At 40.1% G+C, this 26,274-nt stretch overlaps 1 protein-coding gene across 5 annotated transcripts in view; it reads right to left on the reverse strand.

The window, feature by feature from the left end:
• Window positions 1–26,274, reverse strand: part of usp9 (ubiquitin specific peptidase 9) — a 41,934-nt gene that overhangs the window by 5,610 nt on the left and 10,050 nt on the right. For 3 of the 5 annotated variants that reach the window (XM_029458360.1, XM_029458359.1, XM_029458358.1), the window contains exons 6-45: window positions 25,094–25,312; window positions 24,106–24,221; window positions 23,725–23,976; window positions 23,464–23,599; window positions 23,217–23,369; window positions 21,730–21,834; window positions 21,398–21,604; window positions 21,154–21,290; window positions 19,480–19,518; window positions 17,816–17,949; window positions 17,606–17,696; window positions 16,869–16,982; window positions 16,532–16,760; window positions 15,389–15,484; window positions 15,018–15,229; window positions 14,532–14,772; window positions 14,130–14,279; window positions 12,883–13,003; window positions 12,648–12,778; window positions 12,036–12,314; window positions 11,784–11,921; window positions 11,505–11,642; window positions 11,045–11,211; window positions 10,822–10,930; window positions 10,530–10,676; window positions 10,277–10,423; window positions 9,975–10,182; window positions 9,667–9,887; window positions 8,941–9,128; window positions 8,669–8,842; window positions 8,428–8,569; window positions 6,840–7,596; window positions 4,910–5,033; window positions 4,600–4,825; window positions 4,262–4,391; window positions 3,949–4,134; window positions 3,464–3,684; window positions 3,277–3,365; window positions 3,025–3,181; window positions 2,416–2,628 (exon numbers count right to left, since the gene is read on the reverse strand). In XM_029458360.1, coding sequence (XP_029314220.1) covers window positions 2,416–2,628; window positions 3,025–3,181; window positions 3,277–3,365; window positions 3,464–3,684; window positions 3,949–4,134; window positions 4,262–4,391; window positions 4,600–4,825; window positions 4,910–5,033; window positions 6,840–7,596; window positions 8,428–8,569; window positions 8,669–8,842; window positions 8,941–9,128; window positions 9,667–9,887; window positions 9,975–10,182; window positions 10,277–10,423; window positions 10,530–10,676; window positions 10,822–10,930; window positions 11,045–11,211; window positions 11,505–11,642; window positions 11,784–11,921; window positions 12,036–12,314; window positions 12,648–12,778; window positions 12,883–13,003; window positions 14,130–14,279; window positions 14,532–14,772; window positions 15,018–15,229; window positions 15,389–15,484; window positions 16,532–16,760; window positions 16,869–16,982; window positions 17,606–17,696; window positions 17,816–17,949; window positions 19,480–19,518; window positions 21,154–21,290; window positions 21,398–21,604; window positions 21,730–21,834; window positions 23,217–23,369; window positions 23,464–23,599; window positions 23,725–23,976; window positions 24,106–24,221; window positions 25,094–25,312 — 7,044 coding nt within the window. The remainder of the gene's footprint in view (window positions 1–2,415; window positions 2,629–3,024; window positions 3,182–3,276; window positions 3,366–3,463; window positions 3,685–3,948; window positions 4,135–4,261; window positions 4,392–4,599; window positions 4,826–4,909; window positions 5,034–6,839; window positions 7,597–8,427; window positions 8,570–8,668; window positions 8,843–8,940; window positions 9,129–9,666; window positions 9,888–9,974; window positions 10,183–10,276; window positions 10,424–10,529; window positions 10,677–10,821; window positions 10,931–11,044; window positions 11,212–11,504; window positions 11,643–11,783; window positions 11,922–12,035; window positions 12,315–12,647; window positions 12,779–12,882; window positions 13,004–14,129; window positions 14,280–14,531; window positions 14,773–15,017; window positions 15,230–15,388; window positions 15,485–16,531; window positions 16,761–16,868; window positions 16,983–17,605; window positions 17,697–17,815; window positions 17,950–19,479; window positions 19,519–21,153; window positions 21,291–21,397; window positions 21,605–21,729; window positions 21,835–23,216; window positions 23,370–23,463; window positions 23,600–23,724; window positions 23,977–24,105; window positions 24,222–25,093; window positions 25,313–26,274) is intronic. The other 2 variants (XM_029458363.1, XM_029458361.1) reach the window with 1 other exon arrangement.

Consider the following 26,274-nt stretch of genomic DNA (forward strand, 5'->3'; position numbering starts at 1 on the left):
TTAGGGTGGACATTTAACATTTAATGGAAACACTTAATTATGGGTCCAATTTAAGAATTATCTAAAAAAAAATCATTACATCAAATGTCAGAAAAAAATGCATCAGCTAAAACATATTCAATTTATAATGACAGAGAAAACGATAAATTAATCATTAAAATGTTAATACAAAATTTTGTCTTCAGCATTATTACATATATACCGTCACCCAGTTAAAAGCTGGTCATGTTTATGCCATTCAGTGGGTTGTTAAAGCTCCACTGGCTCATTCATACAGTATTTCTGTGGGATTTTTCTGTTACCTTCACCACTATTCACCATTGTTAAAGGGACAGTTCACCCAGAAATAAAAAATACCCCTCACCTGTAGTGCCATTTGCAATAAATAGCACTACAGGTGCTATATATTTATTCTATTGTTGTGATTTGCAGAGCGTTAGAGATATCTGCCATAGAGATGTCTGCCTTGTCTCGAATACAAAAGGAACTAGATGGCACTCAGCTCGTGGTGCTCGAGGAGGCAAACAAATGACATAAAAAAAAACCTCAAAAGCAATGTCTCTTTCCAGAAATGTCGAGAGATGGCAGACATCTCTAACGCCGATTTCTCCAACACTCTGATAGAGACTGATAAATAGCTCTACAGGTAAGAGGAAATATATCTATTTTGGATTTCGGGGTGAACTGTCCCTTTAACATGGTCCCATGGCAACGTCGGTCATGCACATATGTTTCACTGTGGTGTTATTCCCAAATATTCATATATATATATATTCATATATATATTCATATATTCATATATACTCATATATATATATTCATATATACTCATATATACTCATATATATATATACACTCATATATATACTCATATATATATATACTCATATATATATATTCATATATACTCATATATATATATATTCATATATACTCATATATATATATATTCATATATACTCATATATATATATTCATATATACTCATATATATATATTCATATATACTCATATATATATATTCATATATACTCATATATATATATTCATATATACTCATATATATATATTCATATATACTCATATATATATATTCATATATACTCATATATATATATTCATATATACTCATATATATATATTCATATATACTCATATATATATATTCATATATACTCATATATATATATTCATATATACTCATATATATATATTCATATATACTCATATATATATATATTCATATATACTCATATATATATATATATTCATATATACTCATATATATATTCATATATACTCATATATATATATTCATATATACTCATATATATATTCATATACTCATATATATATTCATATATACTCATATATATTCATATATATATTCATATATACTCATATATATATATATATACACTCATATATATATATATTCATATATATATATATTCATATATACTCATATATATATATATTCATATATACTCATATATATATATATATTCATATATATATATATTCATATATACTCATATATATATATATTCATATATATATATATACTCATATATATATATATTCATATATATATATATACTCATATATATATATATTCATATATATATATATATACTCATATATATATATATACTCATATATATATATATATATATTCATATATATATATTCATATATATATATTCATATATATATATATATATATATATGAGTATATATATATATATATATATATATATACTCATATATATATATATATATATATATATATACTCATATATATATATATGAGTATATATATATATATATGAGTATATATATATATATATATGAGTATATATATATATATAAGTATATATATATATATATATATATATATATATATATGATTATATATATATATATATATATACTCATATATATACTCATATATATATATATATACGAGTATATATATGAGTATATATATACTCATATATATATATATATATATATATATATATATATATATATATATATATATATATATATATATATATATATATATATATATATATATATATATATATATATATATATATATATATATATATATATATATATATATATATATATATATATATATATATATGAGTATATATATATATATATATATATATATATATATATATATATATATATATTTGCATGTAACAGAAAGACCCCCTCTATACTGACTGATTTTGAACAGCTGTTCTGAACTCCAGATGTTTTCCACTGTACATCACATGTTTACCTACATACAGTGTCCTAGAGCTTTAATGATTTGGCTCCCTAAGCACAGCCCCTAAGACTGGTGGATAATGTTAATGAGCATGTGTGCGTGTGCAATAGCTACAATGTCAATGCCATTACCTCCTCAGGACAAAGTTCACAGGCCTTGGCAAGTGTCATACGTGCGCTGTGCGAACGCTCCAGGAAATAGCCGTTTGAGGTCTCGTTGCTCTGAACCGGAGGAGACCAGTTGTTGTAAGTGTACTGGGGGTTGCCAGTGTATGGCCTCCTCTCCAGCTCGTCTCCTAACCACTCCACTGCCCACGTCCACTTTCGTTTCAGGTCGCCATTACTCTGTATGCAGAAGAAGAACACGACGATTAGAATATATGGCTTCTTTATGAGTTGAAGAGCCAAGTAAAATACCTTACATTTTTATTCTTGCACAAAATATATAAATTCAAGCACTTTCAATGACCCATGTGTATTTTCAAGAACTTTAAGGACTTGATTTCCCCCCCTCAAATTCAAACTTTATTGCATTAATTAATATTCTTCATCAAGCAAAGTAAAAACAGAAGCATTGCATCCAGATTACAGGGATTTTATTTTATGCAAAATTGGTCCTCCCTAAAGTTATGTGGCATTTTCAAATCACAGATTGTTTTCATAGCATAAGTGTAGTGCAACGTGTAATTAAAGAGACAAGAGGAGAGAGCAAGAGATCGCTCCATCGGTCAGTAAGTGTACCTGCAGGATCTGGTAAGCCACGGAGCAGTTGCTAAAGAGGGCCACCATGCACTTGATGCACTGGTAGGCTCGTTTCTGGTAGTGGTTCTTGGAGCGCTGGATGGTGTCAAAGAGCCCATCTCGATCATCGGGAATGCCCTTCAGCACATTGTGGATCCTGCACAACCAAACGGGGAAAGAAGAAATGTAAACTCTGATTACATTCAAAACAAGGGCGCACTCATAGTTCAAACACCGAGCGATCAGTCTGACCTGTGTGTCTGCCAGGAGTCCTCGATGAGCAGGATCTGTAGCAGCAAGTCCAGGTAAGGCCTCAGCTCATAGGTGTAGGAGTACGCGACCTGCAGATGCACAACACGCATAATCTCAAGTCTTGTGGACACACACACAAGTAAGCCACCTACATAATTAAAGATGTCCTGTTGGTCTAAAGATTTACCTGCCAGAGCAGCTCACTGAGCACAGTGGAGGAGAACTGAGGGTTCTCCCAGCAGCTGAAGCGAAGCAGCTTCACGGTCTCCTCAGAGTTGCTGCAGTCCTCGATGATCTTCTTCACATAGCTGGTCCTCACAAACAGGATCTCTGCCACCAGCTGCTGCACCGGCATCACTGGGGTTGTCAAGTTGGTGTCACCATATGGGTTAGGGAGAGGAGGGTTACCTGGAGAGGGTAGGACATTTACAGTCACTAAATACATGTAGTTATTAGAGGCAAATATATATATATAAGCATTTTCTTGCAGTGGGTTTCATCCTTCGTCAATGAAAGCCCTCAGCTCCAAGCTCTGCATACACAACACAGAGGCTCAGAGTGGCTGTTTTCTCAGTCACTAGATCCTGAGCAAGGATGAAGATCTTCATTGGGCTCCAAGTCTGTTTCAGTATCAGTATCACATCTTGTGTGGCTGAAGAGCAAAACACTCACCATTGATGGAGGACTGCATGCGTGCGGCGACGTCACAGCAACGGACCAGTTGGGAGACCACAGTGTAGAGCTTGCCCAGCTCAGCATACTGGTACTTAATGGGAGGGCCGGGACCCTCATCCAGAGCGACCAACATGAAAGTGGCAGGGACATTCAGCTTCAACAGCTGGGTCTTTTCTGCCAGGCCTGCGAGGGGGGAAACATCTTTAAGTCCCAAACAAATTATTGATAACAGTTTGCATGAACATGGCTTGTACAATTCCCAGAGGAACAGATGTACATGGCAGGAGTGCGATTGCTGTGTGTTCCTTACCCAGATTTGCATACATGACAAAGAGGTTGAAGTACTGCTGCAGGTGACGGCCGTGTTCAGAAACCTCTCTTCTGAGCAGGTTGAGTACAGCTCTCAACAGGTGGTCACTTAGACTGAGGTTATCACAGCCCTGATATACAAACATGGAGAACAACAGACAAACCACAGCAGGGTTACATCAATATCAAAAGTACAGGACGAGAAGCCTCTCAGTGATGACCTGCGATACAAACTGCTCTAATTATCTTCCAGGAAACTTGTGATTCAAACAGCTTAATGTATCTTCCAGAGTCCCAATAAAAAGCCCATTTTCCACTCAGCTGAAGTCTGGCACCAACCTGAGTAGAGGGTCCAGGCGAGGCGGTGGGGGAGGGGCACGGCCCGTCTTGCAGGGAGAAGTGAGCGATGAAGACAATGAGCTTGGCAAATGCGCCACGGACCTCAGCGCTCGGGCACTCAAGCAGGTACTCTGAGAACCGGTTAGGGTAAGCAAACAGGACTTTGTGTGCAAACCAATAGCGTACATTCTTACTGTGTCTCAGCAGGATGCAGAGGGCGTCATACCTAGAGGGAAGGACAAGGAGAAGAATTATAAACTAGGACAAAACGGAGAGAAAATCACAAAACACAGAAGAAGGCAGAGCTTACCAATCACTGGCAGGACCCCGTACTACTTTCTTGGTGTGAAAACCTGTGCTGAAGAGGAACCTAGCAGCCAGCTGAGCACTTATCATCGCAATTTCCTCTGCCTCTGGCAGAAGATGGTCTTGTCCTGATAAAAAGAGACAAACAAAACAAATTGAATTTTTTTTTTTGCTGGAAACTTGCTTTAGTACTACAACCTACGCTGACAACAATCTATGAAGCTACACACAGAGACCAACGTAAAAAGCTACGTTTCACTCATTGTTGGCTGAAATAACTAAACGGTTACCCAGAATATATCTCGACACTTATTAGCAATGATTTGACATCAATAGTGACTTTTCAAATTCAAATGACTTAAACCTCAATATGTACAGTACACACCACAACAGTCACATAAATGTATATTGCAGTCTGCAAGTAGTAGCGTAGTGACACATTTCCCCTTGTTTTGGTTCTGTACTCCAGCACACCAGATTTGAAATAAACATATATTTATTAATTATAGAGCAGACTTTATAAAAAGGGTTTCCCTAATTATAGTCTGATTTATATTACACACTTGTTCTGTAATATGGGGACTATAAAGAAACTGGTTACAATGCCTACACAGATGTAAACATCTTTAAAACTTTAACCCCAGTAATTGTTGGAGTACAGAGTCAACGCAATGAATAATGTGCGACAGAGACATAAACATCATCGTATTCATAGTGACGTAAAAGACACTGAATGACAGAAATCCACGACTCCACCTTGTTCAATGCAGCATAAAGTCAGATGAAAGACTAAATGCAGTTGATAACACAGCAACTGGGAGACCGCAGAGTTGAGGCCCAGAGCAAGCTACAAAAATGTCCCAAGATCTCCGAGTAAGGTCATCAATCAAAAATATATCAAATCTTACAATTACACTAACATACCGGTTCAATGTGTTGGTTCAGTAGGTGGATCGTCGAAAGATATAGCTTACAACAATAACCTTAATATCACTTCCAAGCTGAACATTTATATATTTCTTTTTTAAGACGACATCTCAACTGGCTACGAGGTAGGAAATACTGATGACTGCCCTCAAACATTTATTTTCCTATGAAACAATACAGAGCTCTTGCTCTATTAATAATGCATTACAGATGCAGTGCATTTCTCGGCAGCCCGTGCTTAACGCTACTGACCACCAATTCTTTCCACCGGGATGCTGTATATTAGCATCACTTTAAATATATATAACTTTTGAGACAATCAAGCCAACGATTAGTGATACAATTATAATGGCAGCTGCTATATCTTTAAGATGGAAGCATTGAAATCAACAGTGGAGATACAATGGGGACTTCATCATTGTGCAAAGGATCAAAGAAGTCCTCTGGGTTTTTTTTTGGTATGCAGAGTCATAACTGGAGGAGTGAAGTAATACTGTACAGATTTAACAAGTCATACAACAATGCACACACAAGGGTTTGCAGTGTCAAACATTTCTTATTAAGTATATTGTCGATCCCTTATGCATGATCACATGTTAAGGAACAAAAACAGACTTATTCGCTTATTTTATCCTTCCTAAATCCTAAATAATATTTCTTGCGTCTGTTTTTGTACCGTTTAGCCTGCAACTTTATTTAGAGGTTTTCAACTTCAATGTGCCTTACCTGGTCAAAGATACAGCTACACAGTGTGGAACAATGAGTTCATAACCATAATTTACCAGCACAATATCTGTTGCAACAGCCAGCTTTTGTATACGTTATTGTTGCTGTTTATGTTTATGTGCTTCGAAAACATCTCATCCGAGGTTTGAGTTGAGGTTAACTGGCTACCTATATTTGTTTAGTTTTAATCTTTTAATATACAATAAACACATAAGATCCACAGAGTTAGTTTTGAACTTAAAAACCCATTTAGCAGCACACTACTCAAGAAAGATGCATACCTGGAGGAGGGTTTAAATAGACACTGTTACAGGTCAGAAGTTTCTTAATGAACTGGAAATATTCCAGGCTGTATTGCATTCGGTTGTGCATGAATTGGACGTTCTGCTTGCGGACGCTGCACTCGATGACACCAGGCATCTTGACCTGATTCGGCTTGGTGGAGGAGATGGTCAACTCCGAGATGTATTTGACAAGCTCGCTGTCCTTGTCCAGTGAGTCCATACGCTCATAGAATAGGATGTAGGCATTCCACCAGCGCTTCTGCCTCCGGTACGACATCCTTTTCATCATATGATCGAACACCTCGCCCATGTACTCCCCTCCAAAGCACTGGTTCTTCATCTCCTCCTCATCGTCCATCTTGCACTCAGTCACATCACCATCATCAAACTTATACCAGCGGTTCTTCTCGCCATCACCCCCGTTCCTCTGGATTATGTAGGAATAGTAGTGTCCGCCACTGGCCTGCCCTGAGTGGACCAGCACTCCCACCAGACGGTACTTGGAGCTGCCGGGAGGTGTGGGTTCAGAGGGCTCGTTCTGTTGGATCACCTGGTTCTCCGGGTTGACGTCATCGCCCTCTAGCTTAGCCACACCAGCTACCGTGTACGGCTCCATGTCCAGCTCCCTTGGGAACTCAAAGTAGTCATTGAACTTGATGGCACACTCCCGCTCCCAGTCATAGTCAAAGCGCTTCAGCTGGATGGCCAGGACAGGTGGCAGCTTCTTAATCAGAAGGCGCTTCACTGTGTCCACCTGACAAGGAGAGCAAACATTACAGGTTACCTCTCTGGCCCTTTAAATAAATCTCCAATGAAAGTGAGAAAAAATAACACTTTTAGGTGAACCATGGGACAGCCATGAAAGCCTCCTTTATTTTGATCACATTCAGGGATAACAACAATATAGAAAGACTACCGGACATGAAATAGCTATATAATCATCGAACGCAGAACGAATCTGAACCATGGGGGGTGACCTAATTTCACGAAGGGGGGGGGGGGCATATCCCTGGAAACAGACATATATTATTGTTGTATGAGTATTTAGTAGTCTGTAGGCCAGGCACCAGGGTGAAGTGACTCAGGAGGTTGTTAAAGGGTAAAGGGGCAGTTATTTTCATAAAATGTAATTAATTAATTTATCCATTCAGAAATCCTTTAGAAAGGCTAAATAACAACATCGTAAATATATATTTTCTGTCAAAATCAGCTCTCTCTCTCTCTCTCTCTCTCTCTCTCTCTCTCTCTCTCTCTCTCTCTCTCTCTCTCTCTCTCTCTCTCTCTCTCTCTCTCTCTCTCTCTCTCTCTCTCTCTCTCTCTCTCTCTCTCTCTCTCAACCACGAAAAGCAAGCAGGCTAAAGATCTCTGTTTTGTCTATCGTTGCTCCGTTACAGTACTACGGACATATATATATATATATTTAAATTGTCTTGGCAATATATCTTATAGGTCACACAATATTAAAAGAATTATTATTATAATAAATAATAAGCTACTAATTAATGTACAACAGGAGATACTTGCTACTGTAAACATTGATAACATTCCGACATTGGCTGGCGACCAGAGGGTGCTCGATTCTCACCTTCTTATTACACTTCTCACAGTGGTAGGCATTGGCCCCCTCAAGCAGATCCCCTTTAACGTACTGCTCCATGGAGTCCAACAGGTTCTGGTGGTTCCTGATGTCGACATTGAGCGTTGTGAACGACTCCTCACACTCATACCTGGAAACACAAAACAATATTAGGCAAGAACCCAAAGAAGTCTCAAGTTTATATTTCTGAAATGACTTCCAGCTACTAAGCACGGGGAGAAGCACTCACCTGTGGGGGCATCCCTGACAGATCTTTTGGTCAGCGAAGGACCCTCCCAGCACCTTGCTCAGCATGGCGGGGTGGCCCAGGGCTTTCAGAGCTTCATCCAAACTGTCAACCAAAGAGTTGAAAAACTCCAGAGCATCATGCTGCTCCCGCAGGTTCACTGGCTCACCCCATAACCTAAAACAGATGGAAGGGAGAGAAAATAATTTGACATCAGCAACTGCAAAACAGGCAAAACGCAGATCCAATAAAAACGACTTCAGTATTTGAAATACCTGAACTGTTTCCAGAAGCCCCTGGGGACATAGTACTGAAGTCTAGACGCAGCCAGATGTCCAAAAATGACCTGTAAGTGACGTAGTACCCCAATGTTGTACTCTTTCCTGTCCTCTGACTTACTGGAGGGTTTATCATCAAACTGATGGTGGTAGCTGAACACCTCATCACGAGGATCCACATTACTCTGTGGAGACAAAATGTACGAATGAACATTACCAACATGTCTCCACAGCCACAATTGTTCATTACTTTTTGCTACGGTATGTCATTGTGTTAATTTATTTTTGGAAACATCATGCATTTAGAAAGAAAATGTTCTAGCTTCATTTTTAAAGTTAAGTACATCAATCTGGTGCAAGAACTTCTAAACAATTCTGTGATGAATGGTGATAACATGGCAAAAAGGTCACCACAACAAAGCATGGTAAAGGAGATAAAGTCCATATTTCGAGACCACCAAGTTTGGGTGGGTTGCCAACATAGTTGCAGACCCCTTACGCACTGAGGACAGTCTGTCCCGGGTCCACTGCGAGGTCTGGACGAGGTGTGCTGTAAAGCTCACGGCTATAGACGTGAACAACATTCATCCTGGGCCTTTCCAAGATGGCCTTGAGCCAGTTGCGGCGCAACACCACAAATCCTCCAACAACGAGCGACACAACAATCGTTTAATCTTTAATGATCTTGTTTTTCAGATTTGTAAATAAACATCTTCACTGTACCTCATTCTCCTGCTTCTCATCTCCCGACATCTCATCATCAACATCAGTGCCTGTGCCCTCAATGGCCAGGATGCCGTTGCGGATTGGAGGGATCATGTACAGCTGCTGAATGACAGAGTTCATATAACAGGTGGCCCCAGCGTTCTTCAAACCTACAAAGCCTTTGTTGGGCCGCGGCCCCACCGGAGGCAAGTACTCCCACTCTGTCAGTGTCTCGCAACCTGGAAGGGGAGGGAAGGAACGACACCCTCATGCATGATGTTATTTACAAAGCATAAAGTGAAATTGCCACACTGGCGTTTACCTACCTAAGTAGTACATGTCAGTCAGGGTGTCGACTATTTGCTTTAGGTTGCGAACACATCCGACAGCCAGTGCTACCAGGAGTTCAAAGCCAGCGTTGATGGAGGCAGGGGTGCTGCACACTGGGATGGCCTGCTCTGTGGGGAACTCCCCACTCTTCATGTACTGCAGGTACACGTTAGATGCTGGGAAGATGAAGTCGTCGATCAGCTCCTAATCAAGGAGATGGGGAGAAATAATCTTTCTGTTTCTACGGATACAAAATAAGATTATGTTAACCATTACAGGTGTGGTACGTTTGTTTCACCTTAATGAGGTTTGCTCCTCCTTTCTCGCAGCCTATGTAATACTTCTTCTCTGGTGTCTGGAAGGCTAGAAGCTCTTTGGTAACCCCAAGGTGGCCCTCCAGGATGGTCTCCTCCACACCGGTCTCCCCTGTCCTCTTAACCTCATCCTAGTAAATTAAGCATATTGAGTACCATCAACTCTGAACTACATACCTTCAAATTAAGCAAAATACAACATTGTGTCTGAAACATATGATGAACAGACGGTTTTACCTTTATCCGTTTCAGCCAGTCGATCTCATTGTTGAGCAGCACCTCAGCATTTGGCAGGTTGATGTTGCTATTATAGGCGTAGTTCAGTAGATGTCTGAGTAAAGTGAAGTAGTCTCCAGCATGTTTGGCTCGCTCCTTGGCTGTAGTCTGGACACGGACAATTTTAAATTAGGATCTTGTAAGCAGTTTAAATGTCTGGCACTGTGGTGATGCATTATAATGCATTAACAAAAGAAAAAGGGAGGGAGAGACAAATGATAGTCTTTAAGAACCCAAGGCAAAAGCCACTCACCCCTAGCACAGTGAAGAGGAGGGTGATAAAGAAGAGGAGGGGTCGATGGCCCATACAGCACCTAGTCGCCATCAAGAAAAACTGCTCCTGGGCCATTTGACGCACAGATCTGTTTAACACAAATGACAACATCATCATCACGACATGATGAGGACGTCTCCGCCATTTAAGTCAGTAGATTTATACTTCAGCAGTTGGTTGGAACATATCCTGGTGTACTTACTTGCTGTGGCAGTGTAGCAGCAAGTCTATGATGAAGGTTTGCCAAGCCTTCTCCTTACTGAGTGTGTCCAGAGCCGTGGGCATGAGGGCAAAGCACAGTGTCATCACCTCCAGGGCCTCACAACACACCTGCTCATCTTCCCCATCTGGCTCCTTAGCTGCATTTGTCTAACAAGAAAAAGAAACAACCGAAGATGGTATGTAAAAACACAAACAGCGTTGCAATTTTGAAATTGCTAATCCCTAGAAAGTCCGCTAAACCCATCAAGCGCTCTTTGTCTCTTCCTCAAAGCTTATTGACTTTGGGGAACAAGCTTTTACTCTCCTCCCTCCGAGGTTCTACAACAGTCTGCATCTAATTTGCACCTGCTTCCGATTCAGCTTATCATACTTGTATTGTATTAAAAATGTGTGCATTCAATAGAAAATTACAAAAAAAAACACATTCAATGGCAACTTACCTTCTCGTATATCTTGCTGATTTCTTCATTTGAACTGAAGACGAGCTGCACTGTTCCACAGCCTGAAGCCCACACTATTTTCTGTACCGCTCGGATCACACAGATGTCTGGGATGTACTTCGATGCCTGGAAGAAATTCTGGTGAAAAAAGTAGTCCCATAAAAGCCATTATTACAGACAGCAAAAAAAGAAAGTGCCAATAAAAACTATTCATTAAAATTAATTACCATTGCTAGTTCACTGTATTCTAATCTTACAAACCACGATCCATTTACTTACATTTTCTGTTACCTCATCAGAGATCTGCTGGGCTAGGCGTATGGCTACATTGCGCAACATGCATTCTGAGGCAGGGTTAGGTATGTTTTGCAGGGCACTCTGGAGGACCAGAGCCTGGTCATGAGTTGCCTGATTAATCTGTTGACAATACAGGGCATGAGATGGGGGAGGGGAGAAAGATGAAAACATGTCAGAGATGACAGTTAACCAGTCATACAGGTATGCGTCTGTGAATTATTTGAGTGGCCTAACCGGTGAGACGGGAATATTTCCCTCAGCGTTGGGCTGGCAGGCCTCGGCCACAGCCTTCACATGCCCAAAGCCTACGGCAGTAAGGAGAAGCTTGGCAATCTTGAGCGCATTGAGGTAAGCCCCACGGCGTGTCTCCATGTCCGCCGATGGGAGGAAGTTGTTCCTTGTGAGCATGCTCAACACTAGAGGCAGCCCACCGCTCTTCAAGAAGTTGTACTGAAAGTCGCTGGCGTCCTCGCCCAGAGTGGCACTGGCTGGCATCAGCAAAGCATAAACAACCTGGAACACGGGCAGGAATAAGGTGAACTTCCTTAAAGGTTGACAGACATGGGATAGAAACAGTGGGCCCGTCTCATACAGCAGTATTAGTAGTTTGGCAGAGTAAAAGCAGGAACTCTCAAATGTGGCACATTCTGTTCACTGCAGTTCATTACATACTAATTTAGTCATTTGAGAGACAGGCCACATCTCTAAATACTATGTTATGATTGCTGAGGGAATTGTAAAACTGCTGTTCACACAACCATCAACCCACAATGGCTCTCTACTACATCACAGGCTAGTTAAGCTGAGAATGCAAAAAACGTATTACAGAAGCACACTAAGACCCACCTCAATGAGGTATAGCACTTGTGAAGGTGAGGGGCCGAAGAAGCGTGAGTCCAGCGAAGGACTGAGGCTGTTCTCCCCGAGCTTGGCGTGGTCCAGACACACAGCTCGCAGATTCTCCACGGTAGTGTTGTCTAAGAAAACAAAAACACCACAAACATGATCATTGAGCAAACATTGCCCGATTGTCATCAAGTAAATTGGCTGGATAATATGGAGAGCACAGGTGCATGTATACCTGGAGGCATGAGTTTCATGAGAACTCGAGCTCCATCTCTGAGCAGTGGCATGTTGAGGTTGCAGCCCAGGTCAGCCACCTGCCACAGGAAGGAGATGTAGCGCAGATGCAGCGACATGATCTGTGGAATAAGACAACGGGTGATAAGAGTCCTGCAATTTACATACTGATCAACATACAATGGCAAACGATTCAGAGGTTAGAACACAAAGCACGGTGGTTTTAACACTGATTTTGATTTCATAAAATGTGATTTACAATATAAAAGCTTTCCTTACAGACTAAAAGGAAATAATATTTAAGCAATCTGATGAAAAGGTTAATTAATATTTAAACAATACTACTCATACTGCTTAATATTTGCATCCATAGAAATTCAGTCCAGGGATTATAAAGTCCACTAACACAACTTGTTATACACAATTTGTCACACATCTGCAATTAATGAAGATATAAAGTAATAATGTCAAAGATTTTAATTTAAATAAATGTCTGTTATCTCATTCTGCGATATATAGTGACTAAACAAAGAGGCGATTGAGCCTATGGCCCACTGATTAAAGTATTGCAATATTTATACATTTGCAGTATTACGAACTGGCCGTCTGTGGAAACCTTCCCGGAAAGAATGCTGTATTAAATTACTGCTAATGCAAGCTGAACATTTCCTACTGCTGCAGCTTTACATTAAAAAGCATTTAACTGGTGAAACACGAGTTGACGTTTATTATGAAGTAGTCGCAGGAAATGCAATGCGTTTGCCAGTGAGCTTGACACTGACCGCTATCATCAAAAAACTGTCTACAAAAACAAAACGGTCATTTTCTGCTTCATTTGAAAGCAGATCAGTTAGAATTATTGCAGTCAGTAGAAGTGAGCCGTCACATGAAAAGCTGCAGGCAACTTCTCAGCGAGGTACTCAACTACTTTCGCTGTTCGCATATTCATGCCGTGTACAGCATTAAATCAGACCACAGTTTCTGTCAGAATGATGGAAAAGGCCAATAATTTGCCTGACTTCTTTATTAAAAATGACAATAGTTTGTTTTGCTGCACCCTGTATTCTGGGACCTGTAATAACAAACAGCATTTCCTGTTACCACCAGTAAATAAGGGTGTGACCAAATAAATCAGGACTGAAATCTTAAGGATCGACACATCAATGAAAACTTCACTCGTCCCTTGTTATTGTGGCAAAGGTAATGTCTTTGGAGGTACCGTGGAAATCAGCTCAGTTTAAAACTCACCACACCAGGAAGACAGCTCTCCACCTCAGGGTTGGGCCCGTCGCTGAAGTGGTTGCCATGGTTACCGGGAGATCCAGTGGATGAGTCAGAGGAGCTGTCTGGGCTTGAAGGCATGTTGGCACTCACCTGCGTCAGCTTGGCCGTGATCAGCTATACACAAACAATTATAGCGAGTTAATGCTGATCTAATAGATGGGAAAAAAACTACCCTTGAAGCACAACAATTCAACGGTCCTTTTGGCTTCAAAATAAGTCTTGCATTTGACAAACAGTAAAAAAAATAGAAGTGATTTTATATACACACGCACATACAAAAAAAAGGCACAGCAGGCAACACAGCACATTTAATGACAAGATCTTTTCCCAAATCCAAATAAAAAAACACCAGTACAACATTCTCACCGTTTTGTCCTTCAAATTGAGCTGTCCAATCAGCTTCCTGTCATCAGCTGGATCCACAACCTCCCCACCAATGAAGAGCTCAATCTTGGTATGTGCAGCATTAGCTTTGATCCTGTTTAGGATGCCACGCCGGACCGAGCCGATTGTATCATTGGTGTGTGACCAGATATCCAAGTCATCTACCTGACGCCCCTGGTTGGGGAAACGGACGATCAATGTGATATGCTTCCCACGAAAAGCTCTGCAAGAGAAAATGGAAGAAAGAAGTTTCAGTGAAAGAGTAAGGACATGGCAATAAATGTAAACAAAGCAAACAGATCTTCTGGACCTGCAATTCATTTAAAAAAAATTCTGTATTTTCCCGTGATTCGGATCCACTCCACAAGTTAATGGTTTCTTCTTTGGTTTATGCTACACCCGTACACCACCTTTCCCACACCCCGTCGTTGGCAGAGGTAATGAAGCATGGTGTAATTGTGACTGTACCTTGACATAGGCAGTATAGTCCTCTCCTCATGGTAGTCACTGTCACACTCATTGATGTACTCTTTGAGCACAGTGAGAACTCGCACCATGCGGATAGCCTCCTGTCGGGCGCAGTTGATGCTGTCTTTGTCTCCGTCTAACACACACAGGGTGTCGTAGGACGCCTTCAGACGGTCAAAACATGACTGGATGAAATCTTCATGAATTTCAACCTAAAGAGAGGAAACAAGTACAACAATGACGACATTTAAAAATCGACATCTGCAAAGGACGTTTGTTGACAGATACACCTGGACAGGAAGGAGCCGAGTCGAAAAGAGAGAATAAAAACAGAAACTTCTGCTCTATCTGAAACAGAACAAACAATGTACCTGATTGACTTGTAGTTTTGGTCCAAGGTTGGTGTAGATCTCTTTTAGCAGGTCTATAGCTCGGCTGGCGATGTCATCACTTCCTTGAATTACCACCTGGGAGAAAAGAGAATATGGAAAAAGTCATACTCTGAGCCAAGAGTCTGACTTTCATGCATACATGTCTGTGGAGGTTCAAAGCACTGACGAAAACAGGAGCCTCATTATTGAACACGAGGGGGCAAGTTGCAATGCACTACAGCCCTGCTGTTTTTTCTCCTCCTGCAATATAGTGGGGCAAAGACTAGCAGAATTGGCTGCGAGGGCAGAGAGGATCTCAAAAACATGTGCACAGTGCCAGTCATACCTGTGTCCACGGCCAACTCCTCTTTTGTTGATGCAATTCCTACCTCGAGGCTACAATGACATGTCAACTTTAGCTCAAGTGCACCAAGTTAGGACCATTATAACAAAGTTCTCTCGGAGCAGAGAATACGAGTGTAATATCAATCACAGTTATATTGATTCATTTTGCAGACGCTTTTGTCTAAAGCAACATACAAATTAGGTAAAAATCCAAGCCACAGTAGAAAGGAGAAGCCTTCGAGACTAAGTGCCTCAGCACTCACGTCCATGTTCCACCTGACCGGCCTGCAGATGCATGAAGCAACAAAGTGAATGGCAAATGTTTCGAAAAGAAAAAGAGAGCCAGAGAGTATATTAGGTGGAGTATGTACTTTTGGAAGATGTACATCTTTAAACTATTTTTAAGACATAAACGGATTCTGAATCTTTGTTCAGCAGGACCACACATGCGGTTCGAATAATTCGTTTTTCCACACTGTTGCATAACTACCACATGTAGTGTTCAGTGGTTACAGTAGACTTCATTTAAATGTAGATCTTTTCTCTCTCTTTTTTTTTTTTATCTAATCAAAATGTCTTTCTTTTTTTAAAGTTAGTTGAGCTACTCTACAATCTTTCCACATAACCCCAGACAACTGCAGAAGTACCCCCTGTGGTACAGATACTCCATCTCTGGTATATAGCAATAAAAAAGCAAAGAAAATGGGCAAGTTTAAAGGCAATTTCAACTATCTGCCTCCCTCTCCAATAAAAAAACCCCCACATCTGTTTGTGTGTGTTTGCAACAAATCTCCTCACCCTCCAGAGGTAGTCCAAGCCTATTAGTTCAAGGTCATCCATCATGTAAGCCCTGCGCTTTGCCACCAGCTTGCCCTCCCTGCAGTTGACAGCCTTGAAGAACCTCTCAAAGCACTTCATGCCATTCTCTGTCAGCAGAGACGGGTCCAACTGCAGAACATTGTTCTCAAAGAAGTCCTTATTGATGTCCGGGTCCAGGTCTGGTTCATCGCCCATCAGCTTTGAGTACCTGAGTGGCAGGAAAGTAACACCTCAATCAAAACAGATGCTTGGTGATCGACTTCAATGAATTTCCTTTCATTTGTCAAAGTCAAGAAGAGATCAAATCAAACTTTACCATTTGAAGCAGGCCTCACGGTCACAGAGAAACACTGCGTTCTCAGCCAGACACTTCCAGATCTGCTTGGCCTGAGGGGCACAGAGCCACAACTGGCCATCTTTTAGCAGGAACCTGGGAAAATAACGAATCAAGAAAATCAATAGTGATGGACACTGGTTGCCTGAAGGTTAGAGAAAGATGCTTGTGAAGGTCATGCAGTTAGTCCCAGACTTGCATCATAATTGCTGATGGGGTGAAGTCACTGGGTACCACTTGCTCCTCCCTAATTACCCACTGTTGTCCTTGAACAAGGTATTTCAATCGAGTGACTCAGTAGCTAGAAGACACAACCTTTGGATGTGCTGTGTAGCTCCCATAGGTTGTGTGTGCGAGTGACATATTAGGCCTACATTAACTGCCAACTATTGCTCGAAGGCAACCGCTTACGTCTTATAATCATCCAACACTGATATTCAACATTCTCTATGCTATTGGTGAATAAGAGCTCCTCCTCTAAAGCCTTTAATGACCATGACAGTAATTGGATTGATCTGGTAGCAATGCAGCTGAAATGAGCAAACGCATGAGGGATTTGACCCCAACTGAACTCAAAGTACAGCAATTCATTAGGCAGAATATGCTTGATAATTAAGGTTTTTATATTTATACATTTTCTATTCCTAGTTGTAAGTCTCAGCTTTTACTAAAAATGTATATTGTACTGGTGTATTTGAATGCGAGATGTGATGTTGTACCTAAGGAAGTTGAGTCGTTCCTGTACTTCCTGTACATGGCTGTAGCGGCTTCCTGGTCTAACCGTCTGGGGGTCAAACTCAGCTTGTTCCTCTGTGAAAGCACACATACAACCAGTAAGACTGCAGACAGTGCAGGTCCCTGAACCAACTGCTGTACCTATGAAAATTAAACACCAACACAGGGTGCTATTTCTGGCCCTGACAATGTACCTTTGGAGAACTGCCTCATGGTCTCCATGTAGGCCGAGAGGTTCTCAGCCACCAGGGTGACCAGAGCGTGGTTATGCTGCAGCTGGTTGATCAGGTCATGGCGGTAAAACACATGAGGGCTTCTCTGGGTTTGACTAAAGAGAGAACAGTGGGAGGAGTGGAGGTTGTAAGGGGGACACAAATACAAATTCACTGCGGAAGCAAAGAAGACTATCAAAGTGAGAATAATGCTGACTTTACGTACTTTTAATAAAACAATTTTTGAGAAAACATTGCATGACTGATTTCTCATTTGTTTCTATCAGGGACATACAGAAAGCCACTTTTGGTGCATTTGTGCATACGTGTGTGTCATAGAATAACCAGCAGAAGAAGTCATATCAATAAAGGCCATTTCCTGCCTTGTTTTCCACATAATGCCTGAAATCTATGATTCAGTTTTGATAGCCACCATACCAAAAAAGAATCTGTTTGAATTACCAATGCCAAATTATTGTTAATCATTGGCTCAGATTTATTAAAATTCTGTATTTACATTATGACTCCAGACTCAGCAGTGGCTATATTATGCTGAATAGAGTAACTACTATCTAAAACACAATATAGTGTTAGTACATTTCTCAAGTAAAATACATATCTATGCATATCAAATGCAGGAAAACAATGTTAGGATAAATTTAAGTGGGTTCAAGGCATGAAATACCCCTGATACTTTGCATTGAGTGATTTGTGCTGAAAGGAGCTGGCATCAGGAAGAATGGGGCTCCATCTCAAAGGACCTTTCATTTAGTTACGCAACTGTCTAGATTAAAGGACTATTCTGTGTATGCACTACTGCTTGTGTACAGTACTGAGAAACTGCACAGAAACTCCCACCAATGGCCTCTAGAGAAATGATCCACATCAGATCGACTTATTGCTAGGGCTGTCGTCATCTAACGAAATATGATTTTATGATCATAAAAGTATAATTGTCGACTAATCCTAAATCATCAGTTGATTTAAAATCGAATGTAAAAGAGTTTCTCCACAAAGAAGAATTAAATTTAATATAAAAAATATATATATAAAAAAAAAAAAAAGAAGATTGATTTAAAAAATCTCAGTCGATTAGAGAAAAATTTTCTTTAGACATTAAGGTTCATTGATGATTGCATTCAGTAACTAAAGCTCGATTTGATCTAACCTGAAATTGTATTCGATATAAAACATGCCATTGGGTAGCAAGCTATTTCTTTTTTTTATATTGCCAATAATGAAATCAAATGACAAAAAGAATCATAATGATAACCATCATTATATAACACTCAATATTAATTATAGCCTATTGTATTTCTTAAAGCCTAAAGTCAAGTGCTACAAAGACTGGGATGGATGAGTATCTGGGTTTCCAACAGCATCTTGAGTTCAACCATTAGTCAGAATACAAGTATCTGGTCTCGTTTGACTGAACTACACATGTGCAGGACTTTGAACAGGAGATTGAATGAGGAATCAGTCATTTGAGATGAAACCCAAGAGAGAATTGCTTAAGCAGATTCATAACAGAGATTTACATTTTATATAGTATATATATGTATATTTATCATAAACATGTCAAAGAGAAAGTTAGACTTGACGTGAAACAGAAATAGGTAGAACCCTGGAATTAGCACTCAACTTACCCCACTAAGTTCGTTTGTATGTTAATTGGCATTTTCTTTCTGAAAAACAACAGGCATGTATACTACATGTTTTCTGACTAGAAAAAAGGCACTATTTCAGATCAAGATATTTTGCGAATGCTAAACAATATGACTTTATATCAATATTACAATTCTTTGACAAATGTATCATCGTAACCTTAAATTTATGTCCTTATAAACATGATTCACTGACAGTTTTAAATTACGCTAAACCTAGGCTTCTAATCAGCATGTATAGCAAATAGGCCTTTTTCATTCAAGACATTTTGACATGTCACAGTAGGAAACGCATAGGTGTATCCATTTTGACGTCCTGGTATTATAACAATAACATCAAAAACATATTTTTCCTTTTACCTGTAGTGCAATTTCTCAATGCAGATTGTTTTGGTGCGAGTTGTGTGTGTTGGAGATATTGGCCGTAGAGATGTCTGCCTCCAATATAATGGAACTAGATGCCACTGGACTTGGGGCGCACAAAGCGCCAAAGAAATACATTTAAAATACTCAACAGCAATTGTCGTGGTCCAGTTACTCATGATAATCCACGCAGAAGGAAGCGTGCATCTACTCTTGGACGAAAAGCTCGTGCTCACTTGTGTCAGACGTAGCTCGGTAGAAAGAATATAGTGGAAAAAAACATTGCTGTCGAGTTTTCAAATGCATCTTGTTTCATTATATTGGCAGACATTTCTGCGACCCATAGCTCCAACACTCTGCAACTCGAAAACAACCTACATTGATAAATAGCACTACAGGTAAGAGGGAAAACAATCAAAATGTCTGCTGTGAAAAAGGCCTATGATTTAAAAAAAAAAATGTAAACACAAACTAACTTTTAATATTTACTGAACATTTAATTGACAAGCTAGCTACCAGACTATAAAGATACCTAGCTAGTCGGCTGTAGACAGAAGTGGGCATTTTGACTGGTTGGATGTGATTGATTATGCATGGGGTTTGGAGTGGTTAAGTTTATCATTCTCCAGCGCCATCTTTCAACTGCAGTTACAGAGTTAACTGTGTTGCAGTATAACAAAAGTTATACTGCAACTGTAAACAAAGTAAGAAAACCTTTCAGCTCCTTTCAGTGAGCATCCCTTGCCCCCAACCACCCACCAACAAAAAAAAAGAAAAAGAAATAGTGATAAAATATCTGTAATTCTCGATTAAGAATTTGAGGTTTTAAGAACATACTGGCAGTCAAAATCAGGAAGCTAAATTTGTTTGTTGTTTAGATATTTAATAGTAAAGTTTAATAATACATTTTGGCGTATCGCCCAGCCCTGTTGGTCAGCACTGATGGTTAATTAGTGCACTAGGGTGAGTTGCAGAGGAAAAAAATCTGATGTTATCTTAAAATGACACTAAACTGCAGGGCCGTTTACTCTCTCGGGCACGAAGCAGAAGAGTTGACATGCCTCAGAACTTGTGCAAATGTGATAAAAAGGTATGTCAGCTGGCAAAATTAAGTGAACGTGAAAATTAAGAGTTGTGTTGCTTTTCTGATAGGTGTTCATGCATTATGTGCAAAATAAATAGCAATATTTCAGAATGAAAGACTATTTTAAATAAACACTTCATACTTGCCGACATTAGAATCGTCCTGTATATGTTCCTGTAATATAAAATAGATTTTTACCATGACCTTACCTGAGGTTTTGAGGGGCTTCTCCAAAGAGGCTACAGATTTCTCTGATTTGCTTCAGGGCAGGGATCACCCATTTGTCATTGGTTCGTAGCTCCTCTATGAAGCGATCTATCCACTGAATCTTCTGTGTGTCCCTGTCCTGTGAGAGAAAATTAAACATCCTCAGTATTCTGCGATAAATAAGCCCTACATTTGTTATTTTGCATGCGATTCATTCACCATTTAAACATATTCACCAATATGTACCTGTGAGCAACTGTAATCTAATATTTTGATGTGAGCACTCAGAGCCTGGTCCATGATGTCGACAGGCACATCATCGCTGTGTGCCAGGTTCCACAGGAGGTTGAGGACCTTGTGGGCCATCACCCCATCCTTATCATCCTCAGCCAAGCGCCGGATTAATTCCAGCAGTTTTTCTCGCTGCTTCTTACTGGCATTGGTCCAACTTGCCTGCACAAGAGGAACAACCAAGTCCAGAGGTTAGAACAAATATTAAGTATATTGTGTAAAATACTGTGAAGAAGAACTTGTTATAATCTGTGACTGAGTGACTGATTAATAAAACTCTTACTCACCTTGAAACAGTCAAAAAGGTGATCAAGCTGCTCAGGTGAGAAGTCCCATGCCAGCTTGGCCAGGAGGTCATGGACGTTCTTCACAATGGCCTCATGTTTACCAGCCTGCAGATATACAACAACCCGACTGTTGGGTTAACAAAATACTTTCAACGTCCACCACCAGACGTCTCAGCAGTGTCAGGGATATGTTGCAGTTGCAATGCAGATGGACAACTGGCAGTTAACAGCCTGATCCTGTACTTTTTGCAGAAGCCGACTTTTCGTTTGGGAGGAACAACTGCAGTGGAGTTTAAGTTACAGGAAAGTGAGCCATGATTTGTACCATCTACTTTCATTAGATGTTGTTCTAAAAGCAAATTTAACAAATTAACAATTGAACTATAAAGGGGACATATTACAAAGAAATATTATATTACTTTTTCAGTGCATGTGCACATCAGTTTAGGTATCTGCCTACCAACCCACAATAATACACGACATAAGACAACCCAGTCCGTGTTTTTTGTGGGCTGCCTAGATCAGAAAACATGACATTTGACAAGCCATTCAGAATAAACATATGAACATGAAAATGAGCATAATATGTCCCCTTTAATGTAATATGGATCTACTCTAAGTGTGAAGAGGTTGTAATCCTAGCAACAATTTTAGTATAGAGAACAAAATTATTGTTAGACGTTTTGTTGCTCCTGATGAAGGTCTCACCTGATCCTGATAAAGGCCCAAGCTGAAAAGCGCTGGTCTCACAATTAAAATCGTTTTTTATACTACAAGGAGAATTTAGACCTCTTCAGTGCATTTCCTTTCTCCATGCACCTTGGAATTAGGTGAGGTCGTGTATATAAATCCTTGCTCTCCTTCATACTCCAGGTGTAACCAGAGCCAAATCTACAGCTGTGTTGTGATCATGCCGTGCAGGTTAAACCTGTACTGGTATGCTCAGTAGCACAAACAGTGAAAAGCTGATGGTGAGTCTAAAAACTGGACAAGATGACGGATTGGAAAGTTTGTTGCTCACCAATATTAAAAAAGAAAAAAGTGATAACGTTGGAAAACCATGACCAGACAACTACCTGAATCTTCAACAGGCATCTGTATCCATGTTTGCCCGTTTTGATCCAAAGCCTCAATATTAAATATCAGCAGTGTCATTATTAGAAATTGTCTCTACATAAGTGAATCTTTTAACTTGTAATGGGCATTTTTTCCACTTAGAGTGGTAGAGTGGGTTGTCCACCAATTGGAATGAGCGGTTCGACCCCCGGCTCCTCCAGTCTGCATGCCGAAGTGACCTTGGGCAAGCCAAGGCTGTGCCATCAGTGTGCGACTGTGTGATTAGATCCTGATAAGCCTCTACCACCAGTGTGTGAATGTTGACTTGTGTTAGAGCACTTTGAGTGGTTGGACGACTAGAAAGGTGCTATATAAAAGCAACACCATTTACCATTAGAATAAAACTAAAAATATGTTTAGTTGCAGTGTACCTGTGCCGCCCAGATGTTGTCCAGATCCTGCATTGTAAGAGCTTTTTCTTTGATAACGAAGCGAAGGATCTTCTCCAGTTTCTCTACGTACTGCGGCTGGTGCAAACTGTCCCTCAGCACAATGGACAGGATGTGGTTCTGCTGGATCCACTCCTAACGTAGGACAAGGAGACAGAGAGGATAAGTGGATTTTAGAAACGGGGAAATAATTGATGCACACAGTACAAAAGTGAGAAGCAGTGCTTACCGCCATGCGCTCTGCAGTCAGCCACTCCTCCTCTTCAGGGTTATGTCGATGAGTGTAGTAGGACACACTGGAGATCACCTTGTTAACTTCATTTAGTGCATTCATTTTGCCGTTAAAAGAAGAAATTTGCAATAACCTGGTGAAAGAAAGAGAATTTCTTTAATTATTAAAACTTATTAAATGTGCATGATGGTAATTGCACTCAAAATTTAACAAAAAGCTGTTAAGAACTGACATGAAGACATGATCTTTGATGCTCACCTAAGAATCATTTTTAATCTAAAAATCTCTAAATTCTTCACGGTCTCCTCCTGCCCTGGTACACGAGAAGCCAGATTCTTCAGAGACTTGATTATCATGGACAGTGCGTCGTTTTTGGCTTCATTCTTGGCTTCTTTCTTCAGCTCCTCATCTGTGAGATTCTCTAGAAACTGGGGAACCATCTCGATGACTGGAAGGAAGTACTTCTTTACCGTGTGCAATGTGAGGAACTCGTAACACTGGCCAAAAGGCCTGAAACACAAGAGACCACAAAATCAGCTCACACAAACTTCATCAATATTACAATAAGAGCGAATAAATGTTAAGGAAAGCCAAAAAGGACATGATGTAGAAATTGTTTTCATCAAACAACGGCCTCACTTGATAAGTGCAGCGATGATCTGGACGTTCAGTGCTTGGCCGCTCATGAAGCGATCGTGCAACATTTGAAACCCGTTTAACGTGCCAAATTTGTTTATTAAGTCCACCAACCAGCCCTGTGGAAAACAAGAGAGAAACACATTGAAGAAGTTGACTTTGGTCTGTTTACTTTATGGTTTCAGAAATTGTCTACAATTTCAACTAAGAGAGATTTCATGTTGGGGTTATAATTGACATTCATTTCCTCAACAAAATAAACCAATATCCTGATTTTCTTTTTTTTCTACAACTAAGTTTGCAATTACAAGCTTGAAAAAACAATATTCTTGTGCATTATTATCTCCTCGAGTTTGCTTTGACCAATATATCATTTTAAAATAGGAACAAAACAGTAGCAATATCTGACTTAATAGTTGCACAGTGGAACCCCGAGTAGTCCTGGGCCCCCTGCCAACAGAGGCAGACAGGCAAGCAGTGCTGTTCATGCTGACCCTGTGCCCACGCTGTATTCATCACTTTTCAATGTTAAATTCCTATTCTCTGGTGTATCCACCTTTTCCTTTATACAATCTGCTTTCTGACACAAGCATTAAGGGTCCTTTCACACCTGTAGTTTGGTTAATTTGGTCGGGACCAAGGGAACTGACACATTGTAAAAAGTCTGTGAACAGGAACTGAACCAGACCTAAAATGCAACAAACGAACCAAGAGAAGTAAAGACGAAGTTACACAGACTGTTTGCTTTCACACCAGGTCAGATGTTGGGTTCACACCAGGGTTTGATTGACAGCCTTTACGTCAGCCCAAACAGACCAGAATTACCCTTTAACTGAACCAAACCGGTTAGGTGTGAAAGCACGGTAAGTGTCTTATAGACTGTAAGTTCCATGTTTCATTATCAGAATACTCTAGAGAAAACAGCACGTTTCCTGCACAAATCTGACAAAAGTGTTGGAAATAAATATGTCAAGTAATATCATGCATTCACCTTAGGAGAGCGTGGGTCAGGTGGTCGGGCGAAGAGCTCATCGTCGGCCAGCTGTGCTCCAGCGGGGACAGTCTCAGAGGGCCGTGTGCCATTGTAGATGTGGAACTTGCAGTGAGGGTTGGTGGCCATGGCCAGCAGCTCCAGTAGAGGGAACCAGTCCTGAGAGAGCTTGGCCACACACAGCTCCACCAACCGGTGTGTGTTATTGATGATACACCTCTGCGAAACAAGGGTTGTGCGTTAAAAACTCAGTGGCATATCAACAAATAGACTATGAGAGACAGAGATAATTGGCAAGAGTACGTGAGGAAGAGAATTTTAAGTCCAGCAGTAAAATGTCTACAATCCGTTTCTGGTTTACTAACAATAACCTTACATTTTGACTTGGAAATCCATTGTTTTCCACACATTATAGGCTTTGCTTGTGCAAGTATATTCTGACTTATTATAACAAAAAGGTTCATAGATACTGTATTTCATTCAGACTCATTCCACAGAACAGTTCACATATGTCACCTGCTCATCTTGTGAATTAAACAGAATTGGAGAACCACTATTTCTTGATGCAACTCAAAAAATTAACTACCATAAGCCACATCCAACCTCAGCAGCTGACAGCTGTGGACAGGTAACTGCAATATCTCCAAAAGTATGCACAGTATGAAAAATGCAAGCAAAGTAACAATCACAGTAGCCTGTAACTCAGCTAATGATCAAATCTTCTCTCTTATTGTAGTCTTTTATCTCCTCTCTTCTGCAGCCCTTACAGTTGAATTCAGAGACCCAGTGTGTTGAAAACATGTTACAAAAGGATAGAAGCTCTGGTTAAAATGTGTTACCACCGTAGAACTTTCCTTATAATGCAATTGACCCTTCACTAAGCACCACTGCTACTCCGTCAAGCTGTCGGAGTTACCAGGGAGCAAACACTGTCACCACACACACACACAAATATTATCAATTGTTTGGGGAAACAAAAACATTTCAGAGACAAGCAGAAAGAAGGGTCTACAATATGCGTTTGAAGGACATATCCAGGATGTCAAACTAGTTCAGCAGCGAAAACAGGTTTAAAAAGACAGAGAGAAGCTAACGTTCAAGCCTACAGGTGAGTGTAGAAGTGAACCACCTGGCGATAGAGACTGAAGACAATGAAATTAAGGAACAACACTGTTCCTGTA

Source organism: Cottoperca gobio, chromosome 21 (genome assembly GCF_900634415.1).
Source record: "Cottoperca gobio chromosome 21, fCotGob3.1, whole genome shotgun sequence".
NCBI classification, from domain to species: Eukaryota; Metazoa; Chordata; class Actinopteri; order Perciformes; family Bovichtidae; genus Cottoperca; species Cottoperca gobio.